Source organism: Anas platyrhynchos, chromosome 3 (genome assembly GCF_047663525.1).
Source record: "Anas platyrhynchos isolate ZD024472 breed Pekin duck chromosome 3, IASCAAS_PekinDuck_T2T, whole genome shotgun sequence".
NCBI lineage: Eukaryota > Metazoa > Chordata > Aves > Anseriformes > Anatidae > Anas > Anas platyrhynchos.
The window spans coordinates 21,761,684-21,786,088 of record NC_092589.1 but is presented as its reverse complement, the minus strand read 5'-3'; the positions used below and the strand labels follow the sequence as shown (position 1 = coordinate 21,786,088).

The following is a 24,405-nucleotide window of genomic DNA, read 5'->3' as shown; positions in this document are numbered from 1 at the left end:
TGAATTTGTAAATAAAGGTTTTATATTTTTTAGTCATTCATTCCTAAGCCTCCTGTCTCGAGACTGTCTTTCCCTACTGACATCTTATTGCTATCAATGTGATGGAAGTAGTCTCTGACTTCCAGCAATTATGACTAGAGCAAAGACAAAAGAAATCAGGGAAATATCAAATAAAATCTACAAAAATTAAAAATAAGATCACATTCCTTACATTTCTATTTGGGTATTTTCTGTTTTCTGTGCACTACAAAAGTGGATCTTCTCATGAATAATTACAAAGTTGGTTATATTTCTTTAGTGGGTTTATGTGGCAAGGTTTTGGTAGCAGGGGGCCATAGGGATGGTTTCTGTGAGAAGGATCTAGAAGCTGCCCCATGTTTGATAAGGGCCCCACTGTTTTCCAGAGCTGAGCCAATAAGCGATGTTTTGCGTCTCTGTGAGAGCATATTTAAGACAGGGGAAAAAAATACTGCGCCACACAGCAGCTGGGAGAGTGAGAGGAGTGAGGAACAGCCTTGCAGGTGCCAAGGTCAGTAAAGAAATAGGGGGAGAGGTGCTCCAGGCGCCAGAGCAGAAGTCCCCTGTGGCCTGTGGTGAGGACCATGGTGAAGCAGGATGTCCCCCTGCAGCCCATGAAGTACCACGGTGGAGCAGGGTTCCACGCTGCAGGCCGTGGAGGAGACCACAGTGGAGCAGGTGGCCCTGCACCGACGGAGGCTGCCGCCTGTGGAAGACCCCTGCCGGAGCAGACTCCGGGCCGGACCTGTAGCCTGTGGAGAGGAGGAGCCCACACAGGAGCAGGTGACCTGGCAGGAGCTGCTGCCCGTGGGGGAGCCAGGTTGGAGCAGTTTTCTCCTGGGATGGACCCCGTGGTACGGACCCATATCTGGAGCAGTTCTGGAAGAGCTGCTGCCTGTGGGAAGCCCACGCCGGATCAGTTCATCAAGGACTGTATCCCATGGGTGGGACCCCACAGCACAGGGGACGAGAGTGACTGAGAAGGAGCGGCAGAGAAGAAGTGCTGTAGACTGACCATAACCCCCCTTCCCCTGCGCCGCTCAGGGGGAGGAGGTGGAAGAGGGTGGATGGGGGGGGAAGGTGCTTTTGGTTTCTTTCCTTTGTTTCTCACTTCTCTAGCTTGTTAGTAATGAGCAATAAATCTTACTATCTCCTTATGCCTAGTCTGTTTCGCCTGTTACAATAATTACCGCGTGATTTTCTCATCCTTATCTCAACCTTTGAGCCCTTTTCATGTATTTTCCCCCCATTCCTCTTTGAAGAGGGGGAGTGAGAGAGCGGCTGTGGTGGAGCTCGGCTGCCCACTTGAGCGGAACCACGACAATTTCATAAATGCAATGTGAGCATTTTCTAATTTCTAATTTTCTAATCAGATTTTCTAATGATACTGACAATTTGGTATCATATGTATCCATTTACATGCACCATTTCTGTAGAGTTACAGCTGCTCCAGTGTTGCTGGAGGGCTGGGTCACTTTATCAGCCACATCTTCAGTTGTGCCTAATTATGTGGTTGGCATTGTGTCTATTGCTCCAGGAGTTGAATAGAAATGTGTAACAGTATAAAAAGGTGTGGATTTAGAGATGTTACAATCCATTTTGCTTCCTGAGCTCTGACATGGAACAGGCACTGGTGCTCCATGAACATGCAGAAGTGGTGTGCAGCAATGAACCTTTTATTCAGAAATGGACGATCTGTAGAGGAGGCATGGTGCTGTCCGAAGGCTAGTGTGAGATGGATGTCATGACAGGGAGCCAATGGATTGTAGAGGGCCTAAAACTAAATCTGTATTCATCTTTGATATTTTTAAGCATGTCTTTTCTAGTGGCTATAGTATTCTTAAGAATGAATGAAAGACAGAACTAAAACTATTGAGCAATGGCTTTATGCACACTACTTGGTTCTGGTTTGAGAGTGATGATCAGATCTGAATTTTTAGTTTCTTATGTCCATCCATCTTCTAGAGCATATCTCCTTTTTTTCCTGTTCTCCTTTCTATGGGACTGCCTTCTGTCTTGCTGCTTTACTCTTCTTCCTACTCATTGGGAAGGATCGACTGATGGTGCCATGGTCTCCAGTTCTGGGAGTGGAGCAAGGGGTGGAGAAGCACCTGGGGCTGCCTTTTTTTTTTTTTTTTTTTTTTTTTTTTTCCCACAGAGGAGCTTAGAATAGGGTCTGAATTTTGTCCTGTGCTTTCTGCTCTCATTTGTAATTTCTCTGAAAACGTTTTTTCATAAAACTGGTTCTTTGGGCCAATGCTCTCTTCCCTTCTCTGACAGTGCTGGGTTTCAGCATTTCTGACACCAATTCAAGCAGCTTCTGTGGTTTGCTGAGCTCAGCTGGTAGCTGATTTGTCACTTGAGAAAAGCTGCTTCCCAGAGCTTCCCCTTATTACATAAGGAGGAATCACTGCTAATGCCTCCACTGCTTCCAGATTTGTTTTTGTACCATCCTTTTGGGGAACAGTTAAAACATGTATTCTTCATGGACATGAGACAGAGATGTCTTTGAAGGTTTTCCTTTGAAACAGATGAAAAGACAGAGGTAGGGCGCTTATTTCCAAGGTCTTATCAAAAGGACTGTAGAGGTCAGTCTTCTGCTGACATATTTGTACTGGAGTTTTAGTACTGTAATTTTGTCATGTATTAATGTGTTAGTGTCCAAAGGTTTCTTTTTGGATTAGGATTGAATTATAGTTGGTGTTGTAGGAGCACAAATACATCAAACTTTATTCTCATGCGTTTAGGTCCCATAATGGTTGCTTTACAGCCTTCTGGAAATGACAGTTCTAATTAGCAATGTGGGGTCTTTCCACAGTGCATGAACTAGTCTGGTCTCTAACAGTTCCAGGAAGATCTGAAATAAGGAGTTCTTTCTCCTCATTTGCCATGTAACTAGTGGCAAATACTGAGAAAAGACAAGGAATTTCTATGCTCGAAGATTCAGACTAGTTTCACAAAATGCATTTAAACACCTAAATCTTGGTAATTTCATAACTTTATTCCTCAATTCTTTAGCCTCTACTTGGATTTATAGCTAAAAACCTAGATATAGCCATGAAAGACCTTTTCCTTATAGTTATGGTAGTTCATATATACTGAAGAGAAGAATACATAAAGGTCCCTGGCTTTCTTGTGCTTAATTCTCCCTCTCCACTGAATCTATGCAATGTTCAGGAAGAATGCCACGAGTGCTTTGTTCAAAGATACTAGTGCATTCCTGTTGCTACTGAACACATCATGGTGTAGTCTTTTCTGTGACTTGACACCTTGTGGTGATCCTATGGCCAGTTAATGCAACCAAGGTTTTCTCTGTCATTGAAAACTAATGGGCTCCCAGGTAGCAGTGAAAATTCTTGTTCATGTTTTGTATTATTAAACCTAATTCTGTTTCAGTGTGCCAGCCCTTAACATTCCTGTTGCAAGGGTATTCAAATTTTTCTAAGTATTAATGAAGCCTTCCAAGTTTGTGTCCTTGGCAAGTTTCATGGGATAACCCTGCTTTTTGAGCTTCAACTCTCTAGGAAATAATAGTGATTGAACCTTGTGAATATTACTAAATAACCTTCCTCCAACTCAGTTGTTCCTTTCTCAATGTAACTGACTGTTGTCATCTCTTCTGCCATCTTTCTGTCCATGCAACAAAATTCTGTAGTTTCTTGAATGTAAGTAACTGCTTACTATTATTTGCTATTCCTATCCTATAATGTCAGATATCACGTTCTATAGCAATTTTCATTCCTTCATTTGTGTATTGCTGTTTGCATCTGAATGCAAATATTTTAATTGCTTCTTATTGATATCATAAGGCTTCCTAACCAGGTTATATGCATCATTTTCTCTAATTACAGTCATGACATATACAATAAACATTTATGGCCCTACCTTTGTACACTTCTATTAATAAGTGCAAACATTCTTTTGATGACATCCATGTCTGTGGCTTTTTATCTATAGCAACTTGGTGTAATATTCTGTACTCCATTACAGCTGTGTCCTGTCACAGGTTAATTATCTTTACCCCTAGTCCCTTTCAGCATTCTTGTATATATCTGCTCATGATAAGCAGTACATTCTCTCTTCACTGTATGTGCTCTGGAGATAGTCCTGCCAACTCTTAGTGGGGAACTTTCAGAAACATAACTTGTTCTTCTCTAAGTGTGAATTTCAAGTATTCGTCCTGTCCATTCATACTTCTCTAAACTTTATGTACATTATCATTCATCTAGTCTGACCATCTATTTTGTCTTCCTTTTATGTTGTCTGTCTGCTCTCCTCCTTTCTTATTCCTTTGTTGTCATTCTTTGCTGGCCTCTACTCATTCTTCAGGAGGCATGAGTTTCTTTTCTAACTGATCCCTTCCTTGGTCTTGTCTGCATAGTTACATTGTTCCACAGGCCTTCCTCTGAGCTTGGTGCTTCTGCAAACCTTCAGCTGTCTGTGAGTTTCTTCTCATCGTAATTTCTTTAAACCTACCACTGAAGCTGCAGGTAATTTGTTCACTTTTTTTTTTTTTTTCTTCCCCAGGGAAGCACTGAATATGTTATACAAAGTGAAATCACTAACAGTGGAAATTTAATGCTAATCTGAAATACATTTTTCCTAGTGACTTAGGACAGTCTTCTGAAGAGAGTGTGTCAGGATTCCTCTCCTAGTAATGGAGGGAATTCAATCCAGATCTTCTTTTAGAAGATGATCTATTTACTAAACTTGCCAGCAAAAAGAGGAATACGAGTTTCTTTTATTTCATGTGCAAAGTAGTAGATGGAGTCTGAGGGTGACCTGTTATTCCAAGAAAAAAAGGAAGATTGAATCCTAGCTATAAATCCTAATGGTGCCTTGCGGCTTGGCACTGGCAAAACTTCAGTACTCATTTATCTTCTCTCTGGTAGGAATTTGACAATTGCAAAAAATCCCATTGGTGGAATTGTATTTACATTATGACTTTGCTACCTATTTTTGAGAATCCATATCTGTGATCTCTGTACATGTGTTCATGAATGTAAACATCCGCATGAAGAGCCACAGAGATTCCATTTTATTTATATACTACTGAATGCTTCTAAAAATTAAGATTTACTGTATGGCTCAGCAAAATACTCCAGATTTGGTTCCCTATCTGTGTCAAAATGCATAACAAGCCATTTCACAACAGGATATTTGAATATAATCACAAAGTCACTCAGGTGGTTCTCAGTAAAATGTCATACAGAGATCTTCAATGCAGTGCATTCTGAATCCTGAACACAGTCTTTTTTTCTTCCTTTTTTTTTCTTCCTGAGATTAAGCACAGGTTAGCACATATGGTTGTGTGGTCCCAGATTGAAATGATCACAAATAAATGTAGTTTCTAATGTATAAAACTATTAATGCTCTAGACTGTTGCCAAACATAATATGAAGAACCACTTATTCAGGCACCTGATCTTTAGAATGCAGCATCGTTTGTAACAATTTTAACGCTAACTAAGTACACTTTGATGAGACAGCATTTAATAAAATGCTCATTAATTTCATCATTAGCAAGGGTATGCTAAGAAGTAAGCCAGTTTCTTATGTCACGCCCAATTAGCATCCCATGCTAGTAATCCCATTAGTATTGTTGAATTCACTAATGGAAAAACTAATGGGCATGCTACCAGGGCACATTAATTGGGCATGACACCAGTTCTGGTTTTAATTATTAAACTACGATAATGAAATGTGTGTTTGTAAAATATTAAAATGTTGAAATAGAAGAGAAGACAATAAAAAATAGTACATGAAAGAGTGCTTATTAGAATGTAAGGATATATAACTTTGTATTATTATCATGGGATGGAGGACTGCTGTACAAACTGTCTCAATACCAAGACATTGGCTGAATGGAGTGGGAAACATGCTATTTCCCATGCTGTTCATAGGAAATATTTTTTTTCTGTAATTATGTACATATGTACATATCGTATATATTTTCATATATAGAATACATGGTGAGTTCACAATTAAAAATGTACCATAAATATATACAGTATTTATAAATGTATATGATGACAAGAAATTTTTCTTAGATGCACATCACTCAAAGGCACAATACTGTATTTCAACAATGCCTTTAAAGTATTAATACAATCAGTGATTATTTTATTAATGGGTTTTCTTCATGTGCATAACTCTAAAGTCCTTTTGCCAGAAAGAGTACTAGATGATCTGAAAATGAACAAACGAACAAACAAACAACAACAACAACAAAAAAGAGCTGTTTAATTTGGAAAAAAATTGGAAAATTTTAGAAATTGTTCTTCTATTTATTTCATGGCTTGACTAGCTTAACAAAGATTGCAAGTCTTTAATATCATATAGTGTCTGTGCAACATAATGTTTTTCTTTTTACTCATCAACTGGTACATAGAACAATTTTATTTTGTGAATAGTTACCACGTGGTTAAAGTACGTTATAAAGTTCTGAGACAATATTACTGGGATTACTGTGAAGATTGAACACATTTTGGATGTGAATCCCAGGAAAATTCTTGAAATAAAATAAATTCAAATAATGCTTAAAAAATGTGCATTTGGATGGTTTACAGCCTTGAGATTTGGTTTGACATCTGCAGAGGTTATTTAACTTGTAGTCAGGAATTCAGAAAAGATTTTTCTGTGTTTTGTCATGGTCATCTCTATATTCATCGACTCATGTCATTATATATATATATATATTTGTTTTAATAAAACCAGGGAAAAAATTTAAACCACTTTTACAGTCTGTACTTGTACAAGCTTGTACTGTAAAAGCATCCTCATTAATTACCTTCTAGATTTTTTTTCTGAATCTCATGGTATGACCTTTTTCTTCATAAATGTACTTTACCCTCTCACCTAAAACTTCAGTTCCTTTTGATACCAGGTTAACAGGGAAATGACCCACTTCTTCAAGCATCCCCACAAATGTTCCTCTATTTTGAGTCACTTCCAATAGACAGGCTCTGCAATCAACAATCCTAATGTGAAGGTGCTTTCTCTGAACTGAACAGTACATTGAATCATATCCATCAAACTTTACAACTATAGCAATCCATGAAGAAGTTAAATAGAAACTTCGTTAAAGAAAAAATCAGAAATCTGTGTGACATTACCCTCAATATTTGTGTTTCATCCTTGTTTATATCATAGGAATGACACAGGTTTTTCTGTTTTTGATAGAAACTGTACTGGATCCTTCATTCCTTATGTATTTGAGGAGATTAATTTGGTGGGGGAATCAGTTATACACATCACTCTGTATTCCAAAAGAAGCTATACAGAGGACTTTTGTCTTTATTTTCTGGATGTTAATATACCACAGTGGTATGAAGAGTTAAGGTATAATTCTAAATCTTACCACCTCCCTGTTCTAACTTGGATTCTTCTGTTAATAAAAAGGGATCTGCAGTAGCAGTCACACCAGCTAATGATGGTGGAAAAGAGTACAACGACAACAGTTGGCACCAAATAATTGCTACAAGAATTCAAGCTCTGGGAAACATCACAGTGGATGGGCAGTACACAGGTAATCAATCCAGATTTGCTTCATTATTTTGGTACTATTCAGGTTGTTGCTCACTTGCTTACTTTCTCACTACTTGTGTGCATCCATACAACAAAAAATTCACACTTTTTTTTTTTTTTTTTTTTTTTAACAAAATAGCTACTCTTTTGTCAATGCATCTGAACTATGTGTCTGCTGTGAATCTGATAATGTAATACTAGGAATGAGAAGTCTGCTTTTTTATGCTCATGAATGTATGATTGTGCTGATGCTCTTTTGTAAAATAGAATTGAAAATATTTCCAGGATATGTATGGGGAAATATTAGGAGATGTTCTACATTAGCATTTTTTATCCAATGTCAATATTCTGTTGAGCTGAAAATCTGTTGAAAGTATAAACACAAGAATCTTGACCTATTTTGTTTAGGTTCTTCCTTAGCTGCTAGTGGCAGTACCATTATTGGAGAGAACACTGGAGTTTTTGTTGGAGGAATTCCACAGGGTTATTCTATTGTAAGAAGGGATGTAGGTGAGTATGACTGTGGTCTACATAATATGGTGTACCTGGAATCCTAGACAGTGGCACTGACTTAACTGCCTTTTCAGTAGTGTGGGCTGTATTGACGTTGTGCCAGGAACATGAGGACCATACTTAATTTGCATAATTATTTACATAACAATTTGGTAAAAAAATAAGCCTATGCAGGTTGTTTAATTCTATATTTTTGGGACAGGCTGAAATATCTGTATATGTGTTTTAATCAGGAGTAAGGCAATGTTACATCTAATGAGGTCTGTGTATATTTAAATGAGTTATATAACTACAGAATTATAGAACTATGTCTGCAAGCAAGTTGTATAGGTGAAGCTTATGTGTGTGTTTTACATTCTAGATTCCAAATTTATTTTCCAAAAATGTATGAAAATTGTTTTTGCTAGCTTAAACACAAGGTTGTGCATCCCACCTGGTTGCAGAAATAGAATGTAGTGGCCTTTTTTAGGATCCTTCAGGGACTGTTGCATTGAACTTAGTGGTGTATGAATATATCTGTATTCTACAGCTGTATTTGTGTGGAGCTAGATCATTGCTGGCTTCCACAGAATCAATAGACATATGCCTTTATATATAAACTTGGCCTATATGCCAAGAGTATAGTCTACCAACAGATAACCGGTACTTTATAGTTCATAAAAAACCAGGATACAATCAGCTGTTCTCAGTGGATTCATATCCAGATTTACATTTTTTCATATAAATCTGAAAGCCAAACTGTTCATTAAGTTTGCATTCCCTACAGTGATAAAGACATGAAACTTAATTGACGGCTTGCACTGAGGTACACTATAATACAACTTCCTCTTTACCTTCTCTACTTCAGCTTACTAAACCCACAAATTATGTGCATGTGTTCTTCTAAAAACTTTAGTTCATAAAATTATCAAGGATGTTTTCCTCAAAAACTTCAGCTAAATAATAAAAATTACATTAAATATCTTTCAAGAGAATACTATCTACAAAACCAGATTTATACTTTTGTCTCCAGTAAAGAAAAAGAGACAGAAGTCATGCATATTCTTTTTTCTTTTTTTTTTTTTTAATTGAAACAAGGAAATAAGAACTTCCTGATGGATCTTCTAGAAGTGTATTCACCTGTTGAAGCTTTTGCAACATTGCTTTTTCCTATTTAGCAGATGCATGCTTTTCTTCACAATATCCACAATAGTTCAATAGTTTTTATTTTATTTTATTTTATTTTATTTTTTTTAGAGAGAGAATAAGCCTAAAATATTTTCTTGGAATTTTCATAGAGTAGTTGTATTCTGCTGAGCTGATGTCACCTGTATGCAATATCTCAACAAGTTTAAAATTTTCTAGCTATGTGGTAGTAGCCGCTGTCCTTAGTGACTAGATGCATTCATAAATCTGAATTTAGTTTGGAGACAGATTTATGAAGTTAATGATAGTGGTTATCAATTCAAAAAATGCACATATGTGATAGGGTATGATATGCATTCATCCCTATGCTTAGTTGCAGGTGATTGGCTTTAATAAATGATTTTCTTTTTCTTCAGGGATGAAGACGATAATCCAGAAAGGATTTGTGGGGTGTCTCAGTGACTTTTTTTTGAAAAAAATGCATACACCCTATGAAAACTGGGAATCTTTGGACTGGCAGGATGCTGAAGAGCAAAACAATGTCTATCATATTTGGGAAGGTTGCCCCACTGTCCTCTCAGAAGGAGCACATTTTCTTGGCAAAGGTAATATGCTGTACTCTGTACTAGCCATGTATGTTCTTGCAACCTAAAAGGGAGTCACATTGAAAGTATTACAGTGATCTGATTTTCAAAGCAGTTTTAGTTATATAGGATTATTTTTAAATGCTTTAAACTTGATTTCATAGAGAGGTGGTGCTGCAGGTAGATTTGTTTATTTTTTTTAGAAAGTCAGGTGTCCATAATATATCAAAAAATGCCGGGTCTCACATTGTGGCAAGATGTTAGGACATTGCACCAGTTTGGTTTGTTACAATAAATTACAGAGAAGTGTCATTTACAAAGCTGAGTGAAAGCTATAAACATTAGTCTTGAAAGCTCTGAGATCTTCATGTCCAAGCAGAAAGTAGCATCTACATTTCTGCTTTTGGCTTCTTGAGCCTATTATTTCTGTATTTGATTAACTTGTTCATGTATTTACTTTCTTTCAAGGCTTCCTAGAATTGCATTCAGATGTTTTCAGTGGCGGACAGGAATTTGAGATCTCCTTCAAATTCAGAACAGATCAACTGAATGGATTGCTTTTGTTCGTTTACAATAAAGATGGCACAGATTATCTTGCAGTAAGTTTAGAAATCAGTACAAATAACTGTATTCAGGTATGATCATTGAGTTTTGCTTACTAAGATACACCCAGCAGATAAGTTAGCCGTGTTATTTATAATAAGAAAAATATCAGTATATGAAAAAGCAGAATTATTCTCTTTGCTGGGTTAGAAGTGACTAAAAAGTTGAATAAGAGACTTGTATTAAAAGAGTTCTCTTCATTTTTGGTTCATTTATCAATAAGATGTATTCATTTTGATTTAAAATATGAGAATTGCCATACAGACTGAAATTAGTGGTCCAGTTTAATCCCATCTCACCTCTTTCACTGTTTTTTCAAAACTGTTGAGAAAGCTACAAAAGTCCTGTATTAGGCAAATTTGTGAGAGATGCCTATGAGCTTTCATTTTGTGTCTGTTAAATACGACTGTTTTATGCTTAGGACTTTAGTTAAGGTTGAATATGTTTGTTGCAGTTTTTCAAGCTCTTTGTATTGACTACATGGTTCTGTTTTCGTATTTTTCTTCTTCCAAGGATTTTGAATATAATTAGACTGTGGTCACCACTGAATAGTGGGTCAACTACAGTTATTACTTGCACCAACTAGTAGCTATTAAAGAGGATTACATTGAAAGTAGTATTTCTTTTTAGTAGATCCAAGAAGCAATCATTTACATATAGAGATTTTTGAGTCTATTGTTATTCTTTATAACCTGACCTGCCCTTTCCATTTCTATTTTATTTGTTTATTTATTACTTTGCAGCTGTTTTGCTAATGGCTTGTCATGTCAAAGCCTGTTTTATTGTATGGCATTATATCTAATGTGCTCTTTCTTTTAAACTTCTGACATAAAGCATATAAATATATTTTTCTCCTTTTCAGGTCAGCTATAACTTACTCTATATTTACTTTTTATATTATTTTTTCAGCAGTTGTTTTTTTTCCTGGATTTCGAATTCTTCTAGACCTGATTGCTTCCTCCTTTTCAAGCACCTTGGTTCAGAAATTATAATGAGTTGCAGTAGCAAGTCTTTTTAATTACATGCTATTGCTTTAGTTTGTCCTCAAGTAATGACCAGAGTTATGGGCTAGTAACATAAGATGCTGTATACATTATTGTCCCACACTAAAAAGACTAGTATGTATGTAATTCATGGTACGAGGGCACTATTTACTTGAACAGTATTCACAGGGACAAACGTGGGGCTTGGGTTCTTCTGGAGATTCTTGTGGCATGTGGTCCTTGTTTCCTTTCTCTTGCTCTGTGAAAGACTAACAGAAATATGAGAAAAGCTCGGGCTATAAAAGAGTGAGGGGACTTAGTAAATTTAAAGTGTAGTCAAAAGCACAATATAGACAAAAAAACTTTTGTTATGTACTCATACTGCCAGATTTTTGCCAGTTTTACATTTATGTTGTTTTTAACAACAAATATTGTGCTTAGTTTTCATAGCATTTTTTCTAAACCAAGTAAAAAATGTTTAATCTCCCTTTACACCTGACTGGGACATCTCCATAACCTTGGAATGAGGAATTTTAGAGAGGATGACTATATGCATGCTTTTCCAACCCTTGCAGCTTTGTGTTCTGCACATACATAATGATGACAGAAGGTTTTTCCGTACACTTGAGCTCACAAAAAAAGGTTAATAGAAAGTGAAAATGAGGTGTGTAGCATGTTGCGCATGAGCTACGATGTCTTTGTTAGGAGCTTTGGTCAGGAGACACTTGCACTGCAAAACAGATTAGAAGATACCACTTATCCTGAGCACAACGTATGATGGTATTCCCTGACCCATCCCTTTGCATAGATCACAGCTCTCTTATTAGCTTTATAGTTTTGGAATGACTAGCTAGACACATGGCTGCCTGCTACCAAACTGCCAAAGAGTCTCTCTTGTCTTCTGGCCAAGACAAAATTATGTCCTAAAAAGGTGCTCTGTGTAAAGGTCATTTCTTCCACGAGTTCCAAGCCCTGAGATAATTCACTGAAGTTAGAGAGGTCAATCTGATTCTCTTTGGATCCAGACATAATAATTTTGAGCAAACTATGAACAGATAATGTAGTATGAATTGCTCGCTCTTGCTCTGGCATGTGTCTCCCCATGAAAAGAAGAAAAACAGAAACAACAACAAAATTCTAATACCTAATTGTGTTTTTTTCCTGTTACAACTTGTTTGTTGCATCTCATCCTTTCACTATGTACATCTGAGAAGAATGTGGGTCTGTTCTCTATATCCTTCCACAAGGTAGTTGAACAGAGGTGAATGTTCTCATCACACCTACTCTTATGACTGAATAAATCTGGTTCTCCCAGCCTCTTTTCATATCTCATGTACTCCAGCTCTGAGCATCTTGGTGCCCTTCCACTCAATTTACTCCAGTGCGTCAATATATCTTCCTTAGACCCACTGACTGCCCTCTTTCTAATGCAGCCCAGTGCCTGGTTGATCTTCATCATTTTGAGGGTACACTGCTGACCAGTGTTCAATTTGTAATCAACCTGGACCCTCCAAGTCATTTTCTTCAAAGCTGCTTTTTATTGCCTAAAATATCAGCTGCAGCCTCTTTACTATCACCTGCAAACTTCCTTAGAGTACATTCCTTCAATTTCCCAGGTCATTAATACATTTTTTAAACAGAAGTGGTCCCAGTATCAATACCTGAGATGCCACAAGTAACCAGCTGCTTGTTGAACATGCTAGCATGGCTGTGGAAACTCTCCTTGCACTTTGTGTCCTTTTCCATATTCTGTCTGAGCTTTGTCTTTCCTGATTCCAACACTGCATGCTCAAAGTTAAGAATTGTGTGTAGAGGAACTATGTAATTGCAAGTTGCAGTGATGCTTAATATCTGTACTCCGAATTCTAAAAAGTATGCTTTTAACCACTGAACTGAGAACCTGTTCAGGTTTGGGGTTTTAGTGTAATGCTCTTAGAATGATCTTAATTTGTCTCTGGTGAGAGATGCTAACTAACATGTCCGTCAGGAGAATGAGATGATCTTCATGGTTTAACATCATAATGTATGTCCAGAAGATAAATTGACAATCAAGCATTTTTAAAGTGGTCTCAGAATTTTATCAAAAATAAACAGTTCATGAGATGTTTTTTCTAAACCTTTGCTTGGTACCAGGGAGAACCTGTAAATGCCAGATATATCCAGAACTTTATTTTATTTTATTTTTTTTTAATCTTCATCATGCAGAAAAGTTCAAACTGAACAGTGGTCTTCTAGCTGTTCTTCAGCACTCTAAATGTCAGTGCAGGACATCACAGAAAGCAGAAGCATCTATCTCTGCCTGCTTTCTGCTTTCAGACAATATCAGAGTAAATTGGAAGAGGGGATGTGCTGAGTCGATCACCCCATGTTGATCACCATGTCTTCTCTCCAGCTGCTAGGTCTGGCAGTCTCATTGGTGTACTGCTGTAGTCATACAGGTGAAACACTTTCTTTCCACCAGGACAGTGTGATCCATGTTATTTCTCATCAGTGAAAAAAAAATGACGACTTTTTCTGATGGACTGCTTTTACAATCTATAGTATCAATACTGATGCCATGATTTCACCTGTATTTTAATGACCTAAGCTATGAAGGGCTGTTTACCCATTTAAATGGGAAAAGCTGTGGTCCCAAAGAAGCAAATAGGCAAAACCCTTGACTTCACAAAAGTCTTGTGAGCAAGCAGTCAGTGTGCAATTTGGAACAGGATAAATATTGCCATGGGCATCCCTAGTACTGAGTTCTTTCATATACTGGAGTCCCTGTTAAGAAACTACAATCTGATTATGAATACTGCAATATTAATGTTACCAGGAACCCAAATATGTCAGCTTGTCAATACTGGTAATAAGCATATATATTATTATTATTTTTTTTTTTTTTTTAGTTTTTATTTACTTAAGAATTTGTCATGAAAGACAAAATGCCTTTTTGTGAACTTATCCATATTTTTCAACCACAAGTTCATCATCAAAATGTTTAGTGCTTTATACCCGCCAATTTACACTCTCACCCTACTTGCACTCAATTCAGTTAGTATAAAGAGTTTTGCAGTAAAGCATTTGGAAACTTCTGCAGTAAAAATTTAAGTAAAATGTGTTTCTATTAGAAAACTGGCACATTAATCTCAAAAAGCACACACAAAAACAATTATTTTCTTACAAGATTTAGGAGAATGAGGATGAAATACAGAATCAATGTATGCTGGAGAAATTTGAAATTGAGTTCACCAGCCAATTAAAAAGAGCTTAATCAGGTCTGACATTTCATTTCCTTATTATCTGCTTACATTCTTCCAAAAAAAAAGAATTGATAGATAAAATGCTGTTTTCTCATTCTCAAAAAAAAAAAAAAAAAAAAAAAGGAAAACAGTCCTGATTCATTGTCTTTTCTTTTTACTTTGTTACATTAGTGCCAAATTAGTTGTCAAAACACAACAAACAAACATACACACAGAATATGTGTTCCTACATTTTGAATTTAACTGATGCACTGTATTTAGCATGGTTTGTGCAAACAATTTTACTTGAATTTCTGCTATCCTGAAGATAAAATATCATTATCATTTTAAAACGATTTATTTTTTAAATATCTGCAGTGTACTCATCTTTCATTGTTCTGTGTGTGATATCTTTTTCAAAATCTTTTCTCTGTTTTAAAATCTATAGATTGAACTTAAAAGTGGAATATTAAACGTCTTGTTAAAAACGGGCACTGTCTTTACACAAGTGGATCTCTGGTTAGGACTGTCCTATTGTGATGGAAAGTGGAAGAAAGTAACTGTGAACAAGGAGGGCTCTGTAGTTTCAGCAAGTATGGATGAACTGAGAGAGCAGACATTGGAACCCCATGTTCAGCAACTAAAAGTAAACTCACCCGTCTACATAGGAGGAATCCCCCCTGAGATTCAGAGTTTTTATAAAGAGCTGGGGCCAGAACAAGGTAAGGTGACACCAAGACCAACTTATATTTTTCAAAAACTAGTGCCATGCGCAAGGTTGTTGGTGGATGCTCTGCTCATAGTATAAATTCATGAGTATGTAACATTTATCAACACTAACAGAGAAGTAAAATGGCAGCAGTAAATTTGGTTTTAGAACTTCTGATGACAAAAATATTTTTGTGTTCCTAAATGAAGATTTAGATGAGCAAGATTAGGCGTCCACATATTAAAATTTTGGCTTAAGTGCATATTTTTAACATATGTCTGACACTATCACGTTCTCAAATATAGCCTGTCAGTTTCTATCCGTGTGACCAATCAGAATGATATTGGTAATGGCAAGATTGAGCAAAAAGAAAGGAGATAAGGTTGAAACAGGACATAGGTCCACAGGATGTTAGGGCACACAGTCCAGAAAGTATTTACATCTGTATTTTGCTTTTTTTAATGTCACTTTGAAATAAGCTTGTGTTACTAGACTGTTATAATTAGTAGTAAACATGCTATCAACACTACATACTTAATATACTTTTTACTTAATCCTTTTTATTTCAATTTTGCTTTATACAACTCCCTAAAACATAGAGTTTTGAAACGTACTTTTATTTAGGAATATAATTATGTATTGGTATGATAAATGGAATATGGAGACTTTCCCAGGTTAATAAATATTTACCAAAGGCTTTCTCAATTAATGTCTGCTTGGTAGTAAATTTGGAATAAATGCATGTTGTTTTCTTCACCTCAAGCAAGGGATAAATATCCTCCTCCTCCTCCCCTCTCTCCCCCATCCCTCTTCTCTATGTCACATACTTTGTTTTAAGAAATTTCAGCTAGAGGCTGTGGGCCTTTGCATGACACATCACATGTAGTCCTAAGAAGTCACTGTGGAGGGGAGCTGGCAGGAAAGTTTGTGAGAATTTTTACTGTGATTATTTATTCTGCAGCTTCCTGAGCATAAACAAAAAACTACTTAGCTGACATCAGAAGTCTATAAATAGTGATAAATGCATCTAGAATTATATTAAAAATATATATATTATAATAATAAAAAGGGATTAAAATAGGTTATGTAGTGTGCATCCCAATCACAAATAAAGGAATGGCTCATTTTGTCTAATTATTAAGATGCTTGTGGAGACTGGGATTAATTCTTTCCTCTGCCACAGACACAGAAACCAAGCAAATCTCTGTGGAGTACAAGTTGAGCTTAAATTAAGATTTGTCTATTTAAAAAAGCAGTATCTCTCAATTCCCAGCATGGTGGAGAGGGAAGGTGTTTTATAGGATTATTCAAAATAGGTATCCACCTTCAATGCCACTTCCTTTTTCCATGAACTATGCATGAATATTGGATTCTTAACTTCTGAATTCTTAACTCAGGTGGCTAAGCGTGAATACTGCTTTCATCTTCCATCTTGTAGAAATAAAGGCTATAAAAGCCTTTAGATATAATAGATATAGATATAGTATAATATAATGGATAGATATAATATATAAAATATATATAATATGTATCTATAAAGATATAATATAAATATATATATATGAATAGATATAATATATATAAAATATACATATTTATATCTATATAAATATATATTATCTAGATATCTATATCTATATATAAATGTAGATATAAATCTATAAATGCTTGCATAAAGCTGAAAAAGAGCATTGATCTCTGAGAGACTGATTTTTAATTTGCAAAGTTAATACTAAAATGAATTGAATTCTTCAGTTTGGTTACTGTTTCCATTGGTTTTACATTAACCACTGACTGCTGAACTTTACCCAGATCTGAGAACTGTTTTACATCTATGTATTAATTTATTTATAAATTATATCATAGAAATATAAGGAAACTTGAAGAACTGCACCCTGAAATTTTGTGATTTATTTTTGAAAATAACTAAATTAACATATTTATAATGTTGGTAAGAATGCAAGACGCACACTGAACCATCTATGTACACATATATACAAATAAGTATAAAAGTTACTTAATTTTTTCAAGTAACCAAACAGTTTAGGGGTTATGATTTCAGAATATGCTTGCAAGCAGTATACCAGATATACCTGTATTAGAATGATCTGATATACCTCTGTCATCTCCTCAGTATGTTTTTAATCTACATATTCTCAGTTTGAAGAGAATGTATCAACAAAGCATCAGCAAGCAACAGAAAGCTGATTTTCAAATTCAGAATCATTTTTATGGTAATAATTTTAAAGGCAGAAGTATGGAGCAGAAAACAAGTATTTTGTCATGGGATGGAATTGGTAACAATGAAAGTACAGTTCAGTAAGGCAAGAATTCCACACTAGAATTTTGACTAACATTTTGTCTTGACAGGGGAGACACAATTCTCATGTTGGAAATTAACATTTTCACAGTACAGTCTTTAATGCTGAAGATATAGAATTGAAAGGAAAAAAAATGACTCTTAATTAATGACTGAGGCTCTTTATGTGATACTAATCCCTTACTGTTTGCTAGGTTTCGGTGGTTGCATGAAGGATGTTAAATTTACACGAGGTGCTGTCGTTAACTTGGCATCTGTGTCCAGCAGTGCTGTCAGAGTCAATCTGGACGGATGCCTATCAACTGACAGTGCTGTTAACTGCAGGGGAAATGACTCCATCCTAGTATACCGAGGAAAAGAGCAGAGTGTTTATGAGAATGGTCTACAACCATTTACAGGTAACACATTGGTTCCTTAAACGAAATACATCATTTTTATTTTGTTCCGTATTAATGTGTTACTGTGTTCAGTCTTTTTTTTTTTTTTTTTTTTCTTTTTCTCCCCTTTTATGTTTCTCTGTTTTCTTTGAAGAATACCTTTATAGGGTGGTTGCCTCAAATGAAGGAGGATCTGTATCTAGTGTATGGACCCATGTTCGTACAAGAGAATCAGGTAAATACTTTTATATAAGTATTATATATAATACTTATATGTAAGCCTTAATACTTAAGGCTTACTTATATCTTTTTTATTTTTTTCTTCCATATGCTACCTAATCTATCTAATGTTAGGTTAGAGGAAATCCCACAACAATTCTGAGTAGTCTAAGTTGCATAGTATTTCTAAAGGGGCCAAAACTGCTTTATGCTTTGGATAGGTAGCAAGTTACTGTCTTATTTCAGCTATAACGTGTTCAGGCAAAAAATTTCCACATATAATTCCAATTCTTATCCAAATACATATTGTATTATGCAATTGTATGAGAGCAAAGAATGCAAAATAATTGAATTGCATTTTATGAGTAAGGATAGACATGCATCTAGGCACATTGATACATGCATATCCAAACTCACATTATGGAAGTCTGCTAGAGGAAGTAAATTTTCTATTTTTCCTATGCATAACCAAGTGATATAAAATCAAGTGCAGAGAAAGGAGATAGCAGGAGCAAGCTGTGGAGGATGAGAGGCCATATAGTTAGTGAGAAGAGGGTCTAGTACAAGCTTTTATTTACATTGCCTGCACATGGCTATGCTGCTCAGTGCTGTTGAATGATGAGAATGGGGGAAGGATTCTTTTTACAAGTAACCTGTAGATTGTGTGTGAAAATACAGTAATATTTAAAAGAAAAGCAGCATGTGCCTTGTGGAAAGGGTTTCAAAGGAACATAATACCTGCTGAGCCTTAAAGATCACATTTGTCTTACATTTCATGAAGAGAATTTAAAGGACTTTTTTTTTTTTTCCCAAACTTTATTGAGCCAGAAAGTTTTAAGGTCTACAGTTCTGCATTTTTTATTTACTCAACTTTTCCTAACTGCATTCCATTAATGCAGAGAATTCATTTGATGCAAGATTGTCAATGTACAATCTTAAAAAAAAAAAAAAAAAAAATGCCCTGTGTTAATATTTGACTTGCAGTGCACTCTTACACAACTTAGCATTGTTATTTTGCATACCACCCAGAAGAAAGAAGATGCATATATATTTTTATATCAAGTCTCCGACCACAGAAGGGTTTCCCATAAATTTGTTTGCAAGCTGACCACAGCGTTGAGCAACTACATGTTCCCTAGGGTTGGAGAATAATTGCACTATTTAATTATTTTTGAGTTGTTTTTGAGATGTCCCTTATGAGAAGAACATCTGCTATACAGTACCTTACCTTGCCCTGTAATACATTTCAGAACTAATAAAATCAATATAATACTGTAGTAACTGAAATTTTACTAGACTATCACATTCCTTCTTTATACAGGCATTACTACTTCCAAGTATTTTTATGTTTTGCGTTCTAGTACCTTTCTTATCAGAAATAAAAAAAAAAAATCAGGAAAAAAAATAGCAAACAATGTCCGCATTTATATTTAACGAAACTAAACAATAAAATTACAAAAAAAAAAAAAAAAAAAGTGGTTATTTGATGGTGAGAAAAGCAAATGAACATCAGCAGGGCTAGGGAGACCACATGCATTTACAGCAAATTCATCATCCATCATCCTGCCATAGTGTTCCTTGGGCCTTTCCTCTGCATCCCTTGTGCAGTCATCTGTGATGAAGTTGTTACTGGACAGACCTTTACTTGGTATAGCAATATCTAATAAATAGTTAAAGGTTATGGGAAATGGGATGCTTTTTTTTTTTTTTTTTTTTTTTTTTTTTTTTAGTAGTAACATTATGCATGCATGAGTCTGACTTTCCAGTTCTTTTGAACATCTTCAGTTGTTTTTTTTTCTCCCCACTGACACCCCCCAATCCTATGGAATGATCAGAAGCAAAGGGTTTTTGTAAAAGGGCCTAACAAGTGTCTGCTTTGCCCTGAGACAGTTGTCCAGCATTTTGCAAACATGCAAGTAAATTAATAAGTTTAAATTTTTGAATCAGTTTTGTAAATGAAGATGCACAGTTTTAGAGATGTTCCATATTTGTGGCATTCTGTGGCTTAGATATCCAACAGATAAAAGCCAAACCCTTCTGTGTTGAAGTAACATCTTGCTTCATTCAGTTGCATGATTATAAAACCTGCATTTGTTAGCTATATACAATCCACATCCTCTTTTTGAGTGATGCTTAAATATATTTGATACATTAAATGTTTTTGGAAAACCTCAACAAGATGAGAAGGAATGCTATGTAGATGGAGTTTTGATGGTTTTGAAATATAGCTTAAACTGAATAGCTCAAGATGTGCAGTCATATTAAATCAATGCTGAAAAGTTACAACTCTAATAAATTGTATTTATGCTAATGGTTGAGTCTGATTTACTGCAGCCATTAAAAGTGAAGAATAGGGGCAATAGTCTCCTTAGAACTGCCATTTTCTCTATTTTCTATTTTATCCTTCCGCAGTTCCACAAAATGTGCCAACTCCCTCAAGAGTTCACAGTATAAATGGTTACAGCATTGAGGTCACCTGGGACAAACCTGCTGGGGTCATAGGTGTAATTGAGAAGTACATTTTGAAAGCATATGAAGAGGATGGTCCCAATGTACCCATCACTAGTGCTGAGCTTGCTGACACTACTATGCTCACAGGTAAATGTTGTCAAGTACCACTTTCTAGGCACATCTAATAACATAGCATGTTTATACCTCCTTTTGTTGAGCTATGAAGTATTACTTGTCTATTTTTGTGTATACGGGTTATATATAATATTTGGATGGGAGGTATGTGTTGTCAGCATCTGCATACATAGCTATGTACTGACTTCAAGGAACAACAGAAATACATCTCAAACACTACAAATATTCGTTTTTAAGCTATTTTTTCCCAACCCAGTGATGACTTTGGAGGGGAATATTTATTGTTTGTTTTTACTTACTATACATGATGTTTCTTTCTCCCCTCATTTTACATCCAGTTCACCTATGTGAACTTTAAACCTGAGTCCCATAAGATTCTGTTTTATCTGACAGACCAAAGCACTTGATATACTTGCCTAAATTTGACCATGTCAACCTAACTGATTTCAGTGGGAACTAGCATGCATTTATGTATGGTAATCAGATGCTTTGCTTGCTAATACTGGGAAGTGGAGGTAGGTTATTATGGAATGAAGGAATTTATGTCCTTGGGTTTATTGGATTTGGTCACCATTGAACTGTGGGTTGTGAACAGAAGCAGTATGAACCACTGCACATGAGGTGTGCTTTCTGGTGTCTTGTTTTTTTACCTGTAGGAGGCAGACATTTTTAGAAAGAGTAAACTCTTTGTCCACTACAAAGAGAACACTTTGGGACATTTCTTCCTGGCAGAAGAGTCTTATTTTCTTATTTACACTTACTTTCACTACATATACTCTGTAAAATTAATTATATAATTTATAAAAATTAAAAACTTGCTAATGACATAATACTCAAAGCTGATGCTTTGATGTGGCTTGGCGTCAGGGAATAAAACAACTGCAAAAAGTGCCTTAACCCTCTGGCAGTATATTACTGCTGCTTTCCTGAAGCCCAGGTAATATGTGCTTAGTGTTTTTACATAAATATGTATGTTTTGTGTTGTTTCTCTGCTATAATGTAGATATAAATTTTCAAGAGCAAGCATGAACATATTTTATCTTCTTCGGTTTGAAAGCTCTTTTGACTATTTGTGAGTAATGTGCTACAATACCAAAACTGCATGGGCTTTCATACTCTGATTTGTTTGATGAAGCTTTTTGTTTGAATACTCTTTATCTATGTTGTATATTCTAAGCATATAAATTAGATGGCTTATAAACAACTGATGTTTGAAATTTAGTTTAATTCTTGTCAGTATTATGTCATGATTGCATGTTAGGGTTATGAGAAAGTCTACACTGGGCTGGACAGGTAAGAGGTATCAGCATGCAGCTTTCAGGAAGCAGAAGGATAAGATTTCTATTAAAGTGGTCTTCTCCTTCTTCCAAAGGTCAAAAACCCTCTTTTTCTTCCTGAGCTCTAACCCCAGCTCTCTGTTCAGCCAGGATGGTCTTCTTCCATGCTGGCTTATCTTTCAGCATGTGGGGATGGCCTGCTCCTGTACCTTTAAGATTTCTTTCTTGAAGAGTGTCCAGCTTTCCTGGACTCCTTTGCCCTTCAGGACTGCTTCCCAAGGGACTGTGCCAACCAGTCTCCTTAACAGGCTGAAGTCTGCCCTCTGGAAGTCCAGGATGATAGTTCTACTAACCGTCCTCCTTACTTTTCCAAGAATCAAAAACTATTAATTCATGATCAATGTGCCCAAGACAGCCTCCAAACTTCATGGTATGCACAAATCCTTCTCTATTTGCAAGCTAAAGGTCTAGCAGGACACCATTTCCCATTGGCTCCTTCACCAGCTCTGTCAGGAGGTTATCTTCTACGCACTCTAGAAAGCTCCTAGTCTGTTTCCTCTTCGCTGTGTTGTACATGTATTTCCATCAGACATCTCATTAAGTTGAAGTCTCCCATGGGAACAAAGGGCTAGCAATTGTGAGACTTCTCCCAGCTGTTTGTAGAATATTTCAGCTGACTTTTCAGCCTGATTAGGCAGTCTGTAACAGAGGCCCACCAGGACATCTGACTCATTGGCCTTCCCCCTTATTCTTACCCATAAACATTCCAACCCTGTTGTCACCGTTATTAATCTCAAGACAATCCAAACCCTCCCTAACATACAGGGGTACTCCACTGCCTCTATTTCCTAGCTTGTCCCTTCTGAAGAGTTTGTAGCCATCTATTGCAGCACTCCAGTCATACAAACTGTCCCACCATGTTTTGGTGATAGCAAATACGTCATAGGTTTCTTGCTGCAAAATGGCTTCCAGCTCCTCCTGCTTGTTGCCTATGTCGTGTGCATCGGTGTAGATGTACTTCAGTTGGGTTAGTGATCTTGCCACCATTTTGTGGGAAGTCCTAATTCCTGCATGTCCATTCCTGGGCACTTTTGTGATATCATAGAATGGCTTGGGTTGGAAGGGACCTTAAAGATCATCTGTTTCCAACCGCCCTGTCGTAGACAGACGCCACCCACTAGATAGGTTGCTGAGAATTTCATCTAACTTGGTCTTGAACACCTCCAGGGATGGGGGCATCCACAACCTTTCTGGGCAATCCATCCTCTGTGGAGAACCTGTTCCAGTGCCTCAGTATCTTCTGAGTGAAGAATTCCCTCCTAATCTCTAACCTTAATCTCCCCTCTTTTAGTTTAAAACCATTCTCCCCTTGTCTCGTCATTATCTGATTGAGCAAAGAGTTGCTCTCCATCTTTTTTTTTTTTTTTTTTTTTTTTAAAAGTCCCCTTTAAGTACTGAAAAGCCACAATGAGGTCACCCCAGAATTTCTAACCCATACCTTGAGCCTTTGCTGGCACATGGCTCTCCATCACCTACCTCAATAGGGATGGCAGACCCACGGACCTTGTTAGCACACCATCCCTTAAACATTGTTATACTACTCCCAGGGTTGTCTCTGTCAAGACTGGTTTTATCCCTTTCCCCCTTCAAATGTGGTTTAAAGCCCTATCAATGAACCCTGCTAATTCCTGAGCAAAGATCCTTTTCCCCTTTAGAGACAGGTGAACCTTGTCAGTTGCCAGCAGGCCTGGCATAAAGACAGCAGACCTTTAGTTAAAGCAGCCTCTTACTGCAACTCAAAGAAAATGCTGCACAGTCTGCAACATGGTTCCACCTCTTCTGTTTCATAGCACAGAGGTCATCACACGTTTAAAGAAAGTAACTTTTTCCTTAGACAACACAAATCTTTCAGACATTGCACACAGCAGTTCTCCCTGTCCTATCTCAATTTTCATGCCTTCAAACCATACTGAGTACTTTGCTATTTGGTATTGCTGGAGTTGCTTATGATGTCAAGTGTTCAGTGTAGCTTCCTTTACAGGTCCCTGAGTATTGAATGCAACAACATTCCACAAAGCACAAGCAAAGTGATAGATCAGAAAGACTCCTGATGTTTTGGGGAATTTTCAGTTGCAACTTTAAATTTTTATTTACATCTCATATTTTGAAACAAAATGACTTTGGAAAAATCCCTTCTGTTCAGAACCTCAATTTTCAGGTAACAGACAGAATTTAATTTAACAGATTTTAATTTTCTGAAAATAACATTTGTTAATAGTATATCTCAAGTAAGATTAAATGCAGTTGAATAGCCTTTCTTCATCACGTGAGCATATTTTACATT

General features: G+C 36.4%; 1 protein-coding gene across 1 annotated transcript in view; it reads left to right on the top strand.

Moving 5' to 3' along the window:
* The window catches only part of USH2A (usherin), a 410,836-nt gene that overhangs the window by 161,662 nt on the left and 224,769 nt on the right, over positions 1 to 24,405 (top strand). Inside the window, exons 23-30 of the mRNA XM_072035514.1 lie at positions 7,419 to 7,545; positions 7,953 to 8,054; positions 9,599 to 9,787; positions 10,235 to 10,365; positions 15,022 to 15,295; positions 17,797 to 18,000; positions 18,134 to 18,214; positions 20,611 to 20,796. Coding sequence (XP_071891615.1) covers positions 7,419 to 7,545; positions 7,953 to 8,054; positions 9,599 to 9,787; positions 10,235 to 10,365; positions 15,022 to 15,295; positions 17,797 to 18,000; positions 18,134 to 18,214; positions 20,611 to 20,796 — 1,294 coding nt within the window. The remainder of the gene's footprint in view (positions 1 to 7,418; positions 7,546 to 7,952; positions 8,055 to 9,598; positions 9,788 to 10,234; positions 10,366 to 15,021; positions 15,296 to 17,796; positions 18,001 to 18,133; positions 18,215 to 20,610; positions 20,797 to 24,405) is intronic.